Here is a 15587-nt window from a genome sequence, read left to right as displayed (position 1 = left end):
ACTTAGGTTCTTGCACACATAGAAAGGGAGAGTTAAGAAAAAGGCATGAGTTGAGGGGTCTATCTATAAGGCTTACATCATAGAAGAGATCTCCACTTTTTGTAACCATTATTTTGAGGACGATGTGCAATTAGGAGAGACACGAGTTCCACAAAATGATGATAACGTCCAGTCTCATTCAAATGCCATGACATTTTCCATATTCAATAATCTAGGACCCCTATTAGGGAAATATCGTGATCGCGTGCTAATAGATCGAGAACTTGATCGTGTGACTAATGTTTTGCAGTTGATATAGTTTTGATAATGAAAAACAATTATATTTTGATGAAGAAATTATTTTGTTAATAGTTATTAACTTGGTGTTTCAAATTATTTTTATATGTTCTATTAAGCACCAAAATGAAAATCAATTTCATCATGCAATCTAATGCCAAAAATCTTGTAATACATTTTTTATGGTATTTGGAATATTATGTTTTATTTGGTTAAAATGTGCAAAAATTTATTTAGAAGATTTTTTACCATCTGCTACACCGAATAGTGAATTATGAATAACGAACAGTAATTGAACCGTTGTAAATAGTGATTTGACCGTTGTAAATAGTAACCTGACCATTGTGAATAGTAACAGTAATAAAAACGATTAGTTTCTTTTGAAACTCTTGGAATGCCTATAAATACCATTCAATGATGCTCTTAAGACAACTAAGAAACAAAAATAAATTCATTTGAGCTAACATTTATACTTTTACTTCTCCATTATACTTTTGCTTTCATTTTTATCTCAAAAGGTTTTGATTATCATTTATATCATTTTGTTCAATGCTTGTGTTTATTATTGAGAGATTTTGTAACTAAGAAATTCATTTTTTAGACTCTCTTTTCTATACATTTCTTATATTTCATAGCTTGTGGGCTAGAGGGTCTACCAGGTGTTGGTAGGAGGTTGTAATTCCTAGCGGTTTAAGCTAGCGACCCTACTTGTGTATAAGTAGAAGGTTTGTATTTCCTAACGGTTTACGCTAGAGGATCTACCGAGTTTGGTAGGAGGTTTAATGGATTGATTTGAAAATCCTTAGTAAGGAGATAAGTTAGTAGATTAGGTTTGGTTTAGCCGAACCACTATATATCGTTGTGTCCCTCTTGTATTTATTTTGATTATATTTCATTGTTTTCATATTTATCTTTCAAAACCTCTCAAAAAATTTTAAATTTCTCAAACACCCAATTCAACCTCCTCTTGGGTTGTAGTGTCATTACTATACAATTTCTAAAAGTGACAGTGTATTTTGATAAGGTCCAACCTTATCCCAAGTAAGTATTACATACACACAATTATTGTTTCAATTGTGCATTAATTTGTGCAATGTGAATAACATGAGTTCTCTAAATTCACTATATATGTATAAAATATAAGAGTTGTTGCACCACACATGAACAACGTAGAGGTTGATAGAAGGATCAAGCTTGAGTTTCCAAAATGGTTTACGGACTGTGTATGTAATTTCTAATTAATGTTATTTTGTCCATTAATAGATTGAACTAACCACTTTATTTACATTTATACTTTGTTTATTAATGCATAAACCATCGAAAACAATATATGAGTAGGTGCATAATCCAATTAACGAGGTACATAATCAATAAATACATGACATATCATGGGGACTATTGAGAATGGCTATAGGTTTGACACCAAATCTAGACTCACGACACGTCTACCAGAAAGAAGGGGGGTTTGCACAAGGGGAATTGTTTACGGGTAGCCAGAATGCCATTACAATGGTATATTGCAAGAAGTTATCCAGTTGGAGTACCCAAGTTTACTTTCTAAAAGGTTCGTGTTGTTTAACTATGAGTGGTTCGATCTGACCCTAGGCCGAGGAACTTGTATACATGAACAATATGACCTAATTAAGGTTTGATATACCTAAAGGTACAACCAATACAATCCTTTTATACTTACCTCCCAAGTGCACCAAGTTTACTACACCTCATATTCATGTTGATGACAGAAGTTGGTGGATTTGTGGGTAGTTATTTGGATGAAGGCATGGGGCAGACTCCATAATCCATGCAAATATATCAAGCAAACAAGGACATGGCATTGCAACCCACAACCATAGGAGATGAATCCATTCATAACTTGTGAGACAATGATAAGGCAGCAGAAAGAGGTTGAGGAGTTCACCATAAATAAGACTTTTTATGGTCAAGGATGAGGATAAGGAGCTTGATGAAGAAGGTGATGAAGGATATATATGAATTCGACGATGAGAAATCATCTTCATGACCCTAAAGAACTTGAGTAATAGTCCATATTTTCTGTAACTTTTTACACAATGGTTATAATGTCCAATTCACTTGTGTGTGTGAAAATTTTGTTCTAGGGGCTTGCCTCAATCTACCCATACCCCAGATCAGTCGAATTTGGTTATGTACACAAATTCTAAGTGTAATATCTAGAGAGTAAGGAGGATCTTATGAATGTAAGACTTGGTTTACAAAAAAAATATTTTATGTTTTTTTTATGACAAGATATGTTAGGTGTTGCATCTTAGGGGTGTGATGGTTGCAATCAATCTAGGGGGCATTCTTCCCTTGTTACTTTAGCTGGTCGATGAAAGTGCGATCACTAGGGTTGTATGCCTACATCCATTAATTGGTACACATTCTCCACTATTTTTTGCCAATTAATTCATTGTAAGGATTGCACCCTTGCTCTTACCAACGATCTATGTAGGGGTCATGTATCTTTGGATGACCATGCATTGAATATATCCTCCACCCATCACATGTCTACTCATTTAGGATCAAATCTATCCACACCCAATGATGTTGCTAGCTAGCTTATCACCCACTTGACTTCAGCATCTAGCTAGGGATATGCTTCATACCTTATACCTCCTTAATTAGTTGATAGCACTCAAGGAAAATGAGCAAGCATATTTGTTGCCTAAGCACGCTTATTTTTCTCCTCCTACCATAATGTGTGTGGTTGCTTACTAACCATTGTGTGCGTGAACATGTTTAACCATTGATCATGAGTGCATACGACAAATAATAAAAATCATCAAGTCAAAGTTTGACAGAGCTTGTTATAATTTTGCCAAGACAAACCCAAATATAAAGTAATGTGTTCAAAGAATTTAAGGTGATATGACCAACCCTGTCATGTATTTCAACCAATTTTAGGCTCAAAATTTTTCTGTTGATTTCAACCAAAGTAGGTAAAACGAATTCTTTTGCCTTGAAAAGTTTTCTGATTGAATAAAAAAAAGCTCACCGTTACTCATTACTACCATCATGGTAAAGAAAAGAATTAATGAAGGTACACAAGAGATACAGAGAACTAGATTTTCACCTCATCCATAGATCATGCTGAGTAGTCGCCTTCACTAGTAAGAACATTGTTTGTAGCGATAGTGGCGAGTAAGGCACTCATTTTTTTCCATTCTTTCTTCTATCACTTTTTTTTTTTTTATTAACCTAGTGTGTGTTCTGAGTTCCATCCAACTAATCCCTAGAGGCTGGTGACCTTCCCCTTGATGCATTCTTCAGATAAATCCAGATACAGACTCAGCCTATACACAATCGGATCAGACCCAACATTGGTTCTATCACTTTTTTTTTAAACGTAAATATGATGTAAATAGAGAAAATTGAGAAACAAAATAGGCTTTCACCACCAAAACAATTCAAAACAAAGTTTGGTCAAATATTAAAGAGATATGACTTTCATTTCAATTGGAACTTTTAGATCTCTAAACCAAACATGTCGTCTTTATGCTTTAGCTACAATGAAAATACACCATTTTTCAACTTCACTAGAGTTATTACCACCCTTGATTTTTCTTACAATCACTTTTTGTTGCTTTATCTGTGTTTCCTTAAAAAAATACCCTAATTTTTCTTTTTAAGGAAACGAATCCAACAAATTTCAAGTTGAATCCGAGTTTTATAGAGCATTGATTTCATTTTGCTATGAATTTTCTTTCTTTTTTTTAGACAAATAAAGGTATTATGTTCTTGATTAAGAATGATAATTACTTATAGGACAAAGAAGAGTGGGGTGCTTGAGATGCCCATGGGAATCGTGTTATCCAAATTGGTGTCGAAATCCACTTCTGTAGGTGGTTTTGACTGGCTATTATAGTCGACCCTAATAGCTGGTTTTAAAAGAGAAAAAAAATATAAAATGGTTATCTTACTAAATTTTTTTAATAATGGAGTCTTTGTTATTTTTAAAAATACAAGGATAGTCTCTGTTTTTTTACTTAATTTGATGGGTGTTAGTGTGGAAATTGCCCTAAGATTTAACTGGATTGCTTATTCAGGCAAATGTTTTATTCCGTTAAAATAAATATCTGGTGGCCATTAGAGCACCAATCCATTGTCGTCTAGTCCGGTTTAGGATACCTGGCTTTCACCCAGGCGACCCGGGTTCAAATCCCGGCAATGGAAACATGTATACCTTTTGGTTCTTGAATTCTTTTTCCGTTAATTATTTAATTTTGAAGGCCATTGTTGCTTTTTATCCCCCCAAAAAAAAATTAAATAAAAATAAGTGATAAATTGTTGATGTAATTAGTGGTACCGTAGTATCATTACTTATATATTGTATTATTGTCAAAAAAAAATAGCTAATGCTAAAGTGACAATTAAATTTAATAAATATATGATAAATAACACCCTTCATTTTGCTTTTTCACTTTTATTGATCATCCAATATTGATTCATCCATTGAAGTCGAAGGAATTCAATTTGGATCTTTCAATGGAGAAATCAGATTTAGGCTCTCTTAATTTTAAGAAAACAAGAAGATCAAATATATCTTTATCTTTTAGTCTCTTTTTTTTTTATCTAAATACTTAAATTTTTTGTTGTTTCATACACACCCTTAACTATGCAATTTTGAGTTAACTTCACCACTGAATTTTTTATTGTTTCAATTACAATTAATTCAAAATTATATAGTTCAATAGTGTTGAAACAATAAAAAAGAAATTTGAATGTTTAAATAAAATATATATATAAATACAAGAATTAAAATATATATTTTGCCAAAAAACTTAGTTTGAGCTCAGCCATTGATAGCTTAAAAGATTTGATTGATCTTAACCATTGACTCCTACTGTCTTGATTGATTTGATCCGGGCCATTGATAGCTTAACAGATTTGATCTCCAACCCTTGATCTATAACGATCTTCAAATTTATTGTTAGGCTACCACATGTACTTAAGCTTCAGCAAACAAGCCTTATAGGATCACGCTTGGTTGGTTGCACCTTTATCTTCAACATTCCCCCCTCAAACAAAACTCTCTGGTGAAATTGCCAGATTGATTTACAACAGAGAAACTGAAAAGGTTCTGCTGATAAACCTTTTTAAAAATGTAAGAATTTTGATGTTCATAAAGACTGCACCTCAACATCACCATTTTCAATATGTTTCGTCCGTGAACGATAGATGGGATTTTTTTGTCTTAAACTTGGTTGCAGCACTATTACAACTAAGTGCCAATGGGTGTGCCTCCTCAGATCAAACCGAAAGAAAGATGTGCTCCCAATTTTGCGTTGGGTAGTGGTGTCTAGTCTCTTCTTTCTCGTTTGACAGTTCTAAAACTTTAAGAGAGACCCAACAATAATAATTTTGTTAAACTGAACAGATGATGAGATGTCATGTTGTGGGGGCTATAGTAAATAGGACTCAGATAAATGATGGATTCTTAATTTAGCCATCTTTTAATGACAAATTGTGTTCTTCTTGCTGTTGTCATCAGATGTTGAGTCATCGCCTGTTTCCTCATGCAAGATCCTTGGGAAGGTGTTTTGGTCAGATTCTGTGACTGGAATTTCAGAACCTGGAGCCTAGGATAGGAGTGGTGTACTGTACAATGAGGCAGGCAAAAGGCTGTTGTCACCAAAGCCAGCCCAGTAAGTTGAGGTGCGGTCGACTCAATATCGCCGTGATGGCCTCGCTGCTGAGGACAAAAGACTTGATGGGGAAGAAAGGGTACGTTTCACAACTTCTCATGAAGAATAAAATGGTTTAAGTAATAAATTATTATTGAATAAAAAAACGATATCGAAATCAGGCCAGGCCTTGCAACTTTGTTTAAATATAAGGAGCAATTATAAGGAAGGCGGAGTAACATGCATTTTAAATTTGTGTGTGTATCTAACAAGATCCCTTGTGACACAATATACTCAGGTAGAGTGAGTAGATATTTCACACAATTTGTTATTTTCAATACCCACATCTTACCTTGAGAACATTACTTCATTTTCAGTCTATCCTTTGGCCATGGTACTTCATATAGTTCACTCCACCTCTGGCTGAAGTATTTGCCTTCGATGCTCACTGTTAGCACCCAAGTAGAAGCATGTTTATCACAAAAATCACACACATCAATGATATAGGGACCCCAGAAAAAGCAGGATGAAACCAACTCAAAAATTTTGACCTCTTTCCAAATGAATTTCTCCTACCTAACAAAGTGGTAGCAACAATAAAAAGAAGGCAGTGATTTCTGCACAACTTTCACTTTGTTTCCAAACATCCAATCGACCAAAAGAACGAACAATTAATTCACGACCATCACAAAGTATTGCGCACCATATAAAAGATTGTGCAAAAAACGACTCTCAACAAATGTCAGAATGCTGTGAGTTGGAAGTTCATGTTAAATTTACAATAAAGTAGTCGGTGATCAAATGTCAAAATGTTCACAACTTTGTAGAGGTAACTACACATGCATATATTGTGCCAAATTAACTGAAATGATCTGACTCTGCTTGCCATTTCCCCCATCAGATCAACAAGTCAATTATCACAAAAATAAACATAGCAACGGCAAGGCATGGTTTCATGCATCGCTGTCAATGTTGTATCTTATCGTTCATAAAATCATACTAAATTAAATATGTATAACCATTTTAATCTAAATATCCATCTATTCCAACAGTACCTGACAATACCAGCCTATATTAGTGAAATTCTTTAAAATACTGGGGGTAACACCTGGTGATCGACCTCCAAGCAAATATTGATAATTTGAATTTTTTTTTTTTTACTTTTCATAATCTACATCTTATTCTTACTTAGCGAACCAAAGAAAAAAGTCAAAAAAATGAACCCTTCGCCAATCTCAAAATCATACAAAAAATGCAAATAACATCTAAGTTGTTTAGGCAAATTTATTATTTTGTTTAAACTATGCATCATCATGTTAGGTTATGCTATGCTTTTCGTATAATTTTTCTTGTGTATATATTTTTATAAATTTATTATAAATCTAAAATGGTACCTTGGTACCGTCCAATTCTAATATTATGCCATAGTAAATCCAATACCTCATCTAGTACTGCCATTATGGTTTCGCCTACTCAGCTGTGTTTCCAAAGCTGGCAATACTTTCCAATTTCATATCATCTTGGACTGTATCTACTAAATCAAAATTTCAAATTATATAAACAAACAAAAAGGAAACATAAGGAACCATTCATTTGGAGTTTCACGAGACACAAAGGAAACAAAAGGAACCATTCATTTGGAGCTTCACGAGACACAAAGGAAACAAAAGTCATCTTTCTAATCCAAACACCAACCTGCACATCATTAGCCTAAAGTTGAATGATTGGTTGCCTACTTGGAAGTCATGGGAAAAGTGTAAACCCAATAGCTTCAATCAATGTTTTTCTCATTACCAATATAGACCCTTCTAAAGTTTTCTTCCACGTTCATAACCCTCACTTATAAGGCGGTGCCTCCACCATCTGACATGAGAGAAGCAGCAGCCGCTGCAGCAGTTGGAACAACCCCAGTTGAAATGCCGGGTTTTGATAAATGGAGCAACCTGAGAACGGTCACCAACCAGGTTTATTAGTCATTAGATAAATTAAGAACAAACGAACATTGGGAATTATTTCAGGTCTTTTTCCAAAAAATTCAGATTATCTCAAATTCCTGAAGAAATCTGAATCATATAACATTACTGGAAAGGACTTCTTATAGTCACAGAAACCAAGGAATCCTCAAGGTAAAATGTAGTTTCCAAAATCATAGGTCCTTAATTTCAAGTGAGCAAATTAAATTCATCAAGATGCTGAAGCTCTTTCATTTACAACTGCATTATATAAAAATCATCACTTGGGCTTTATCCATTTGCTCGTCATAGATGTATTCACAATCTTGTCTTGGTGGATGACATAAACTAAATGTTAAACTTGAATTCTGGTGAAACATTTTAAAATCCAAAGCTATCAAGTTGAATAGGTCGAAAAGTGAATATCTATATCATAAGTTCAACAAAATTAAAAATAATGGACGATCCCATTATGAGCATAGTTGTTTAAAGGCACAAGGCGCACTAAGGTGCAAATAGCACTTGGAATTGAGGTAGGAGCCGCGAAAGCACATGCTGAAGCGAGTGCTTCAATGTAGTAATAGAAAAGAAAGAAAATTGAAGAGAATTCGAAGAGGAAAAACTGAGAATTCCAATATTGAGAATAAGCTTCTCAATATTGGAAACAGAGAATCAGCTGAGTATTTAAGGTACAACCTCTTGTACTTATTTTATACAGCTGTAATGTTAACAAACAGCTAACTAATTTTACGACAACTATGAAAAACTATAACAGAACATAACAGATAACTGTAACGAACTATAACAGAAAAACTAATTCTCTTCTACATTTCCCCTCAAAGTATACCCTGGAACTTTGCATAGAGCTGGAGGAAAATTCTGCTGCAGCTTGTCTGAAATAGCAGCAAAATTAGGAGACACTTTGAGACCAAGCTTATAACATAAGAGGAGAAATCTGTCTCTTGGCAGATCCTTAGTGAAAATATCAGCAATTTGACAGTGAATAGGAACATATCTGATTTCTACTTCACCTTCTCAATCTTTTCTTGAACAAAATGAACATCGATCTCAATATGTTTAGTACTTGAATGAAAAAGGGGATTCTCAGCAATACTTTTTGTTGCCATATTATCACACCAGACAATAGGAACTTTAGAAAATGGATTACCTAGTTCAGAAAATAAGGATTTCAGCCATAAAATTTCAGCAACTCCTTGTGCTACAGTCCTATATTCAGCTTCCCCAACTGATCTGGCAACTACTGACTGCTTCTTTGAACTCCAAAATTAAAAGATTATTGCCAAGAAAAACACATATCCCACTTGTAGAATTCTGTGTAACTTTACAAGGTCAGCATTAGTGTAGACTGTTAGGGACAGATCAGAAGGAGAAGGGGTGAACAATAATCCTAGCCCAACTGTTCCCTTAAGATAACAGAGTAACCTTTTGTAAGCCAACCAATGTTGTTGTTTGGGTGATGACAAAAATTGACTGAGTTTATTCACCACAAAAGCAACATCAGTTCTGGTGTAGGTTTGATATTGTAGGGAACCACTAATAGTTCTATATAGAGAGGAATCAGAAAATAACTCTCTATTATTAGTCAACGGAGCCCCCCAAATTAACTGGTGTAGAACATGGGTAGTCTTGCATAGCAACCTTTTTCAACAAATCAATAGTGTATTTGGACTAAGTGAGATAGATACCAGTGCTATCTCTATAGGCTTCAAAACCCAAGATATTCACAAAACCAAGGGTTTTGAGAGTAAAATGAGTGTCCAAATCATGAATAAAAGACTTAAGAGCTGTAGGATCAGAGCCAGTGACAAGGATATCATCCACATACACAAGAATGAATAAAACAAAGTGAGCTGATTTCTTGATAAAAAGAGAAGCATCAGAAACTGTTCTTACAAAACCTCAATGTTGTAATGCAGTCCTAAGTTTTGTGTACCAAACTCAAGGAGCTTGTTTGAGACCATACAAAGATTTCTTTAGCTGACAAACAAAAGAAGGATATTTAGAACTAACAAATCCTTCAGGGTGAAGACATATACATAGTTTCAGTCAAATCACCATTAAGAAAAATATTGTTCACATCAACTTGTTGAATATCCCAGCCAAGACAACTAGTAAAAGAAGAACAATAACAGTAGAAGCTTTAACCACAAGATTGAAAATTTCAGCATAATCTATACTAGGATTTTGTCAAGCCTCGGATCTAAGGCTAGGCCAATTTTGGAATTATAGAATAGATAGAGAATTTGGAGGGAGAATGAGAGAGAGAGAAAGGGCAAAGAAGTTAGAGGGAAAGATTCAGTATTCTCATTCATGATTCTCATCCTCTTGCACATGGCCTTTTATAGGCTACTTCCTTCGGTTGTAATATCATAACCAAATGGGTACAAACAGCTAAAGCTATAACTGCCTAGTACAATTGGCTTATTCACAACAACTCAATCACAACAATTACAATAGTATCCTTAGGGTCGTGACAATCCCCTCCTCTTGAAATCTTTCTTGTCCCCAAGAAAGGTTAGTAGCTGGGCTACTCATGGGAACTGCTTCAACAGTTTTTGCAGGTATTCCCATGTAGTGTGATTTGGGTGTAGGTGAGTCCACTATATCAACACTTGGGTGAGGGGCAGTGTGCTTTGTTTGACCAATCTCCTATCCACTATGGCCACGGGTTCCACTTCAACATCAATGTCTTCATCTCCTGGGGGTAGGTTCGAACTGGTGGTTGCGTTAGGCTCCACTGACTTCTTTAATAGAGACACATGAAATACCGGGTAGGTTGTCACTAATGCTTGCAATTGTAACTTGTAGGCCGCCTTGCCCACTTTGGCCACTATAGGAAATGGTCCAAAGTATTTTGGGCTTAATTTTGATGGAGACGTTGCGAAAAATGAATGTTGTAGAAATCTCTTCCCTTTCAAAAACACCAAGTCTCCCACATTGAAAGCTCTATCACTCCTTTTCTTGTCTGCGATCTGTTTCATTTGGTTCTGAGCTATGACCAACTCCCTTTTTAATAAGGTGAGGGTCTCATGTCATTTTTGCAAGTACTCAACTATTGTCGTAGATTCAGGGGGATCTATCATAGCAAGTAGTATTGGGGTTTTGTACTCGAATAATGCTTCAAATGGGGCTCTCTTGATGGCATTGTGATAGCTTGTGTTATACCACCACTAAGCTAAGGATAGCCATCTATTCGAGCTCTTTGGCTTAGCAAAGCACATGCACTCAAGTAAGCTTCTAGGCATTGGTTGACCCTCTCTGTGTGCATGTCCGTCTCAGGGTGATATGCAGCAGACGTGTAATCCAACCCCTAGGCTATTGAACAACTCCTGTCAAAAGTTGCTAGTGAAAACCTTATCTCAGTCCGATACAATGGACTTTGGAATGGCATGTATCTTGGCCACTGAATCCAAGAATCACCGAGCTACCTCCTATGTTGTGTATGGATGAGTTAGGCTGAGGAAATGGCCAAACTTGGTCAATTTGTCAACCACCACTAAGATCACATCCTTGGCCTCTGACTTTGGAAGCTCTTCAATGAAATCCATAAAAATCCCTTCCCAAGCTTGTTCAGGTATAGTGAGTGGTTGTAATAGGCCCGAGTGTGCCACTTGTTCATGCTTACAACATTAGCCAGTGGTGCAAGTTAGGACAAAGTCAACCACATCCTTCTTAAGGCCTAACCAAATGAATAGCTGCCTTGCACTGTAATAAGCCGCCCTTACTCCTAAGTGGCCACCTAGGGGTGAATTATGGAGTGTTGCAGTATTATTGCCTTCAATTCCTTGTCATCCCCCACAACTAGTCTTCCCTTGAATTTGATTAATCCATTGGAGAGGGAGTACCCTTGATTCCCTAATGGTCGAATGGTTAGCTGAGTTTGTAAGTCCCTTAGCCAATTCGACTTCTCATAGTTGTCAATCAAGTTGTTCACCCAATCCGGCACTATGGCAATGATAGCCTGACAGGCCCCCTTTTCTTCTCTCCTTGAAAGAGCATTGCCCACCAACATTTTCTTTCCCTATTCAGTATTGAATGATATTAGAATTATTAGTATAATTAAATATATTGCATATTATTGTATGTGTTTTATTTATTTATTTGTTATAACTATGTGTAATTAGGTTAAGCCCATATGTTATTAGGCTAAGCCCATATGTTATTAGGCTCATTGTGCCTATTATAAATAACACACTAAAAGACTAAACTCTTAGGTTTTTCTCTCATAATTGTTTTCTCACATGGTATCAGAGCCACCAGTGAGAAAAACCCTAACCACCGCTATGTATCTTTTTCCAGCAGCCTAAAAACCCTAGTTTTCTTTCTTTACCATCACTGTTCACCCCTAAAGTGGGCCCCGAAGGACAGGTGGAACGTCTTAAAGCCCGTTTGGTTGCCAAAGGCTTTACACAGATCTATGGGCTGGATTACAATAATACCTTCTCTCCAGTTGCTAAAATGGCCTCTGTTCACCTATTTCTCTCTATGGCTCCCACGCGTCATTGGCCGCTCTATCAATTGGACATTAAGAATGCCTTTCTTCATGATGATTTGCAAGAGGAGGTTTATATGGAGCAACAACCTAATTTTGTTGCTCAAAGGGAGTCCAATGTAGTCTGTAAACTCAAGAAGTCTCTCTATGGCCTGAAACAATCTCCATGAGCGTGGTTCGACAGGTTCAGCACTGTGGTTCAAGCCTTTGGTCTCACTCGAAGTGAAGCTAATCATTCAGTTTTCTATCAATATTCTTCTTCTTTATGTATCTACCTCATTGTTTATGTAGATGACATTGTTATCACAAGGAACGATCAGGTTGGTATACAAAATCTAAAGGACCATCTCCATCAGCACTTTCAGACTAAAGACCTAAGCAAACTCTGGTATTTCTTGGGTATTGAAGTTGCTCAATCAAGAGATGGAATTTCAATCTCTCAGATAAAGTATGCACTTGACATCTTAGAAGAAACTGGTATGGTGAATTGCAAACCGATTGACACCCCAATGGACCCAAATGTCAAACTCTTGCCGGGACAGGGGGAGTCTTACTCAAATCCTGGAAGGTATAGAAGATTGGTAGGCAAACTGAACTATCTCACAGTCACTCGTCCCGACCTTTTGTTGTAAGTGTGGTGAGTCAGTTTCTCAATTCTCCATGTGATTCTCACTGGAATGCTATTATCCGGATTCTAAGATATATCAAATGAGCACCGGATAAAGGGCTACTCTATGAGGATAGGGGGCACATAGATATTTGTTGTTATGCAGATGTAGATTGGGCCGGCTCTCCTTCTGATCGTCGGTCAACCTCTGGATATTGTGTTCTTGTGGGAGGAAATATGATTTCTTGAAAAAGTAAGAAACAGAATGTAGTAGCTAGATCCAGTGCAGAGGCAGAGTATCGGTCTGTGGCTAATGCAACTTGTGAGCTTATCTGGCTTAAGCAACTCCTAGAGAAACTCAAGTTTTGTGAAGTGTCCCCTATAAAGCTTGTTTGTGATAATCAGGCTGCATTGCACATTGCTTCTGTTATATTTAGGGTTGCTGGAACTATTTTCTTGGACAGAAATTCTACCACACTTACTCTCACACACTCACAGATTTGATCTACAGAATAGATTTAAAAGAATCAACAACAAAAATAAACAGAAACAAAATTGAAAACGAACAAGAAACACAAACCACACATCCATAAGAACATCAAAGATTATCCTAGTTCATGCCAACTGAATTGGCACTACATCCAGCCTTCAAAGCACCACCGAGCGCAGCCTTCTTTATTGATGAAAACAGTACAAAACTTCCCTCTTATCTCTCTCACGATACAAGCTTTTCCAAAAAAGTACAAGACTATAACTCACAGCTTTCTCACTCTCAAGACTCTTGTGAAATCAGAAGAGAAGATGCGGTTCTCTATCCCTCAGCCCCCCTGCCCTATTTATAGAGAATAGGGTAATATTTCCTAGGGTTGGTTATGATATTACTGGTTTTGCCCTTCATTAATAACTAATTATTACAAGAAAGCCCCCACCCTCTCAACTAATCATAACTGCATACAAGACTGCATATTTAACCTATCACTAACTCTAGACAATCCTTAACAGCTTCCAATCAAGTGTTCCATGAGCGGACTAAGCATATTGAAATCGACTGTCACTTTATTAAAGAAAAGTTGGTTGAAGGTGTTATTGTTACAAAGTTTGTTAACTTCAGTAATCAACTTACCAATGTCTTCACCAAGTCTCTAAACGGTCCTCGGATAGAATATATCTGTAACAAGCTTGGTACATATAATATCTATACTCCAACTTGAGGGGGAGTATTAAAATTATTAGTATAATTAGATATATTACATATTGTTGTATGTGTTTTATTTATTTATTTGTTATAACTATGTGTAATTAGGTTAAGCCCGTAGGTTATTAGGCCCGTTGTGCCTATTATAAATAACACACTAAGAGACTAATCTCTTAGGTTTTTCTCTCATAATTGTTTTCTCACAAATGATGTAATCAAGGCCCAACAATTTAGAGACTCCCTTCCTTTGCAATTGTGTGTGCAACCTTTGTTGAAGTAGAAACCTTAGCCTTTCATGGTCGGTCTTAATAATAAATTGATTGCCCTCCAGATAATGTCTCCATTTATCTATTGATGATCGCAAGTAACTCCTTATCATACACACTCATCCCCAAGTGTTTAGTAGCAAGGACCTGGTTGAGTCTCCCTTCTTGTACCAACACTGCTCCCACCCCACTATCGCAGGCATCCGTTTCTACCACCAAGGGTTTAGAGAAGTCCAGTAGAGTTAGGACCAGGGCTTGTGTCATGGCCATCTTTAATGTTAAGAATGTTGCCTCGACTTGGGGGTTCCATTTGAAACTATCTTTCTTGAGTAATTTTGTTAGATGTTTACTTAGTATACCATAATGTTGTATGAACCTCCGATAATATATTGTCAACCCCAAGAATCCCCTTAACTCCTTGATGGTTGCAGGCCTAGCTAGTCCAACATGACTGATATCTTTTTTGGGTTTGTGCTGACTCCCTTCCCAAAGATTACATGCCCTAAGTACTCCACCTCCCCCCTTGCAAAGGTACACTTAGATAGCTTGACATACTCCACCTCCCCTCTTAGGTGAGAGAGGTGTTGGTCCAAGTCCGGACTATAGACGAGGATATCATTAAAAAAAAAAAAACAAGTATGGACTACCTTAGGTAGAGAGCAAATAGGTTGTTTATCAAGGTCTGGAAGGTAGCTAGGGCATTAGTTAGCTCAAATGGCATGATCTTGAATTCATATAAGCCCCAGTGAGCCCGGAAGGCTATCTTTAGGATATCGGCAAAGTTCATTCTGATCTAGTGATATGTTGCTCAAAGGTCTAATTTGGAAAAAATAGTAGCTTAGGTCATCTCATCTAATAGGTCTTCGATCATAGGGATGGAGAATTTATTTTTGATAGTGATGCCATTGGGTTGGCGGTAGTCAATACAAAAACGCCATGTGCCATCTTTTTTCTTAATAAGGAGGACTAGTGAAGCAAATGGGCTTTGTCTAGGCTGCATGATTGAGGAATTGAGCATACTTTTGACTTGTTTTTCAATTTCTATTTTTTGTATAAAGGGGTAGCGATAGGATATGATGTTCAAAATTGGGTTTGAGATGAATGGAATGGTCATAGGGGGTAGGGCTGAAGGTTCA

The 15587-nt window shown here is 36.4% G+C and overlaps 1 protein-coding gene and 1 non-coding gene across 3 annotated transcripts in view; one reads left to right on the top strand and one right to left on the bottom strand.

Moving 5' to 3' along the window:
- The first annotated feature begins 4392 nt into the window (after positions 1-4392).
- Positions 4393-4467, top strand: TRNAE-UUC (transfer RNA glutamic acid (anticodon UUC)). Its single transcript has one exon. It is a non-coding gene; the product is annotated as a tRNA-Glu (tRNA).
- Positions 4468-7450: 2983 nt separating this feature from the next.
- Positions 7451-15587, bottom strand: part of LOC127801460 (mediator of RNA polymerase II transcription subunit 18) — a 44220-nt gene continuing 36083 nt past the window's right edge. For both annotated transcript variants that reach the window (XM_052336643.1, XM_052336644.1), the window contains one exon: positions 7451-7861. In XM_052336643.1, coding sequence (XP_052192603.1) covers positions 7759-7861 — 103 coding nt within the window. In that variant the 3' untranslated portion in view covers positions 7451-7758. The remainder of the gene's footprint in view (positions 7862-15587) is intronic.

The sequence above is a fragment of the Diospyros lotus genome, chromosome 5 (genome assembly GCF_014633365.1).
Source record: "Diospyros lotus cultivar Yz01 chromosome 5, ASM1463336v1, whole genome shotgun sequence".
Taxonomy (NCBI): Eukaryota; Viridiplantae; Streptophyta; class Magnoliopsida; order Ericales; family Ebenaceae; genus Diospyros; species Diospyros lotus.
Note: the sequence above shows the minus strand (reverse complement) of the source record. Positions and strands in the feature narration are given on the sequence as shown.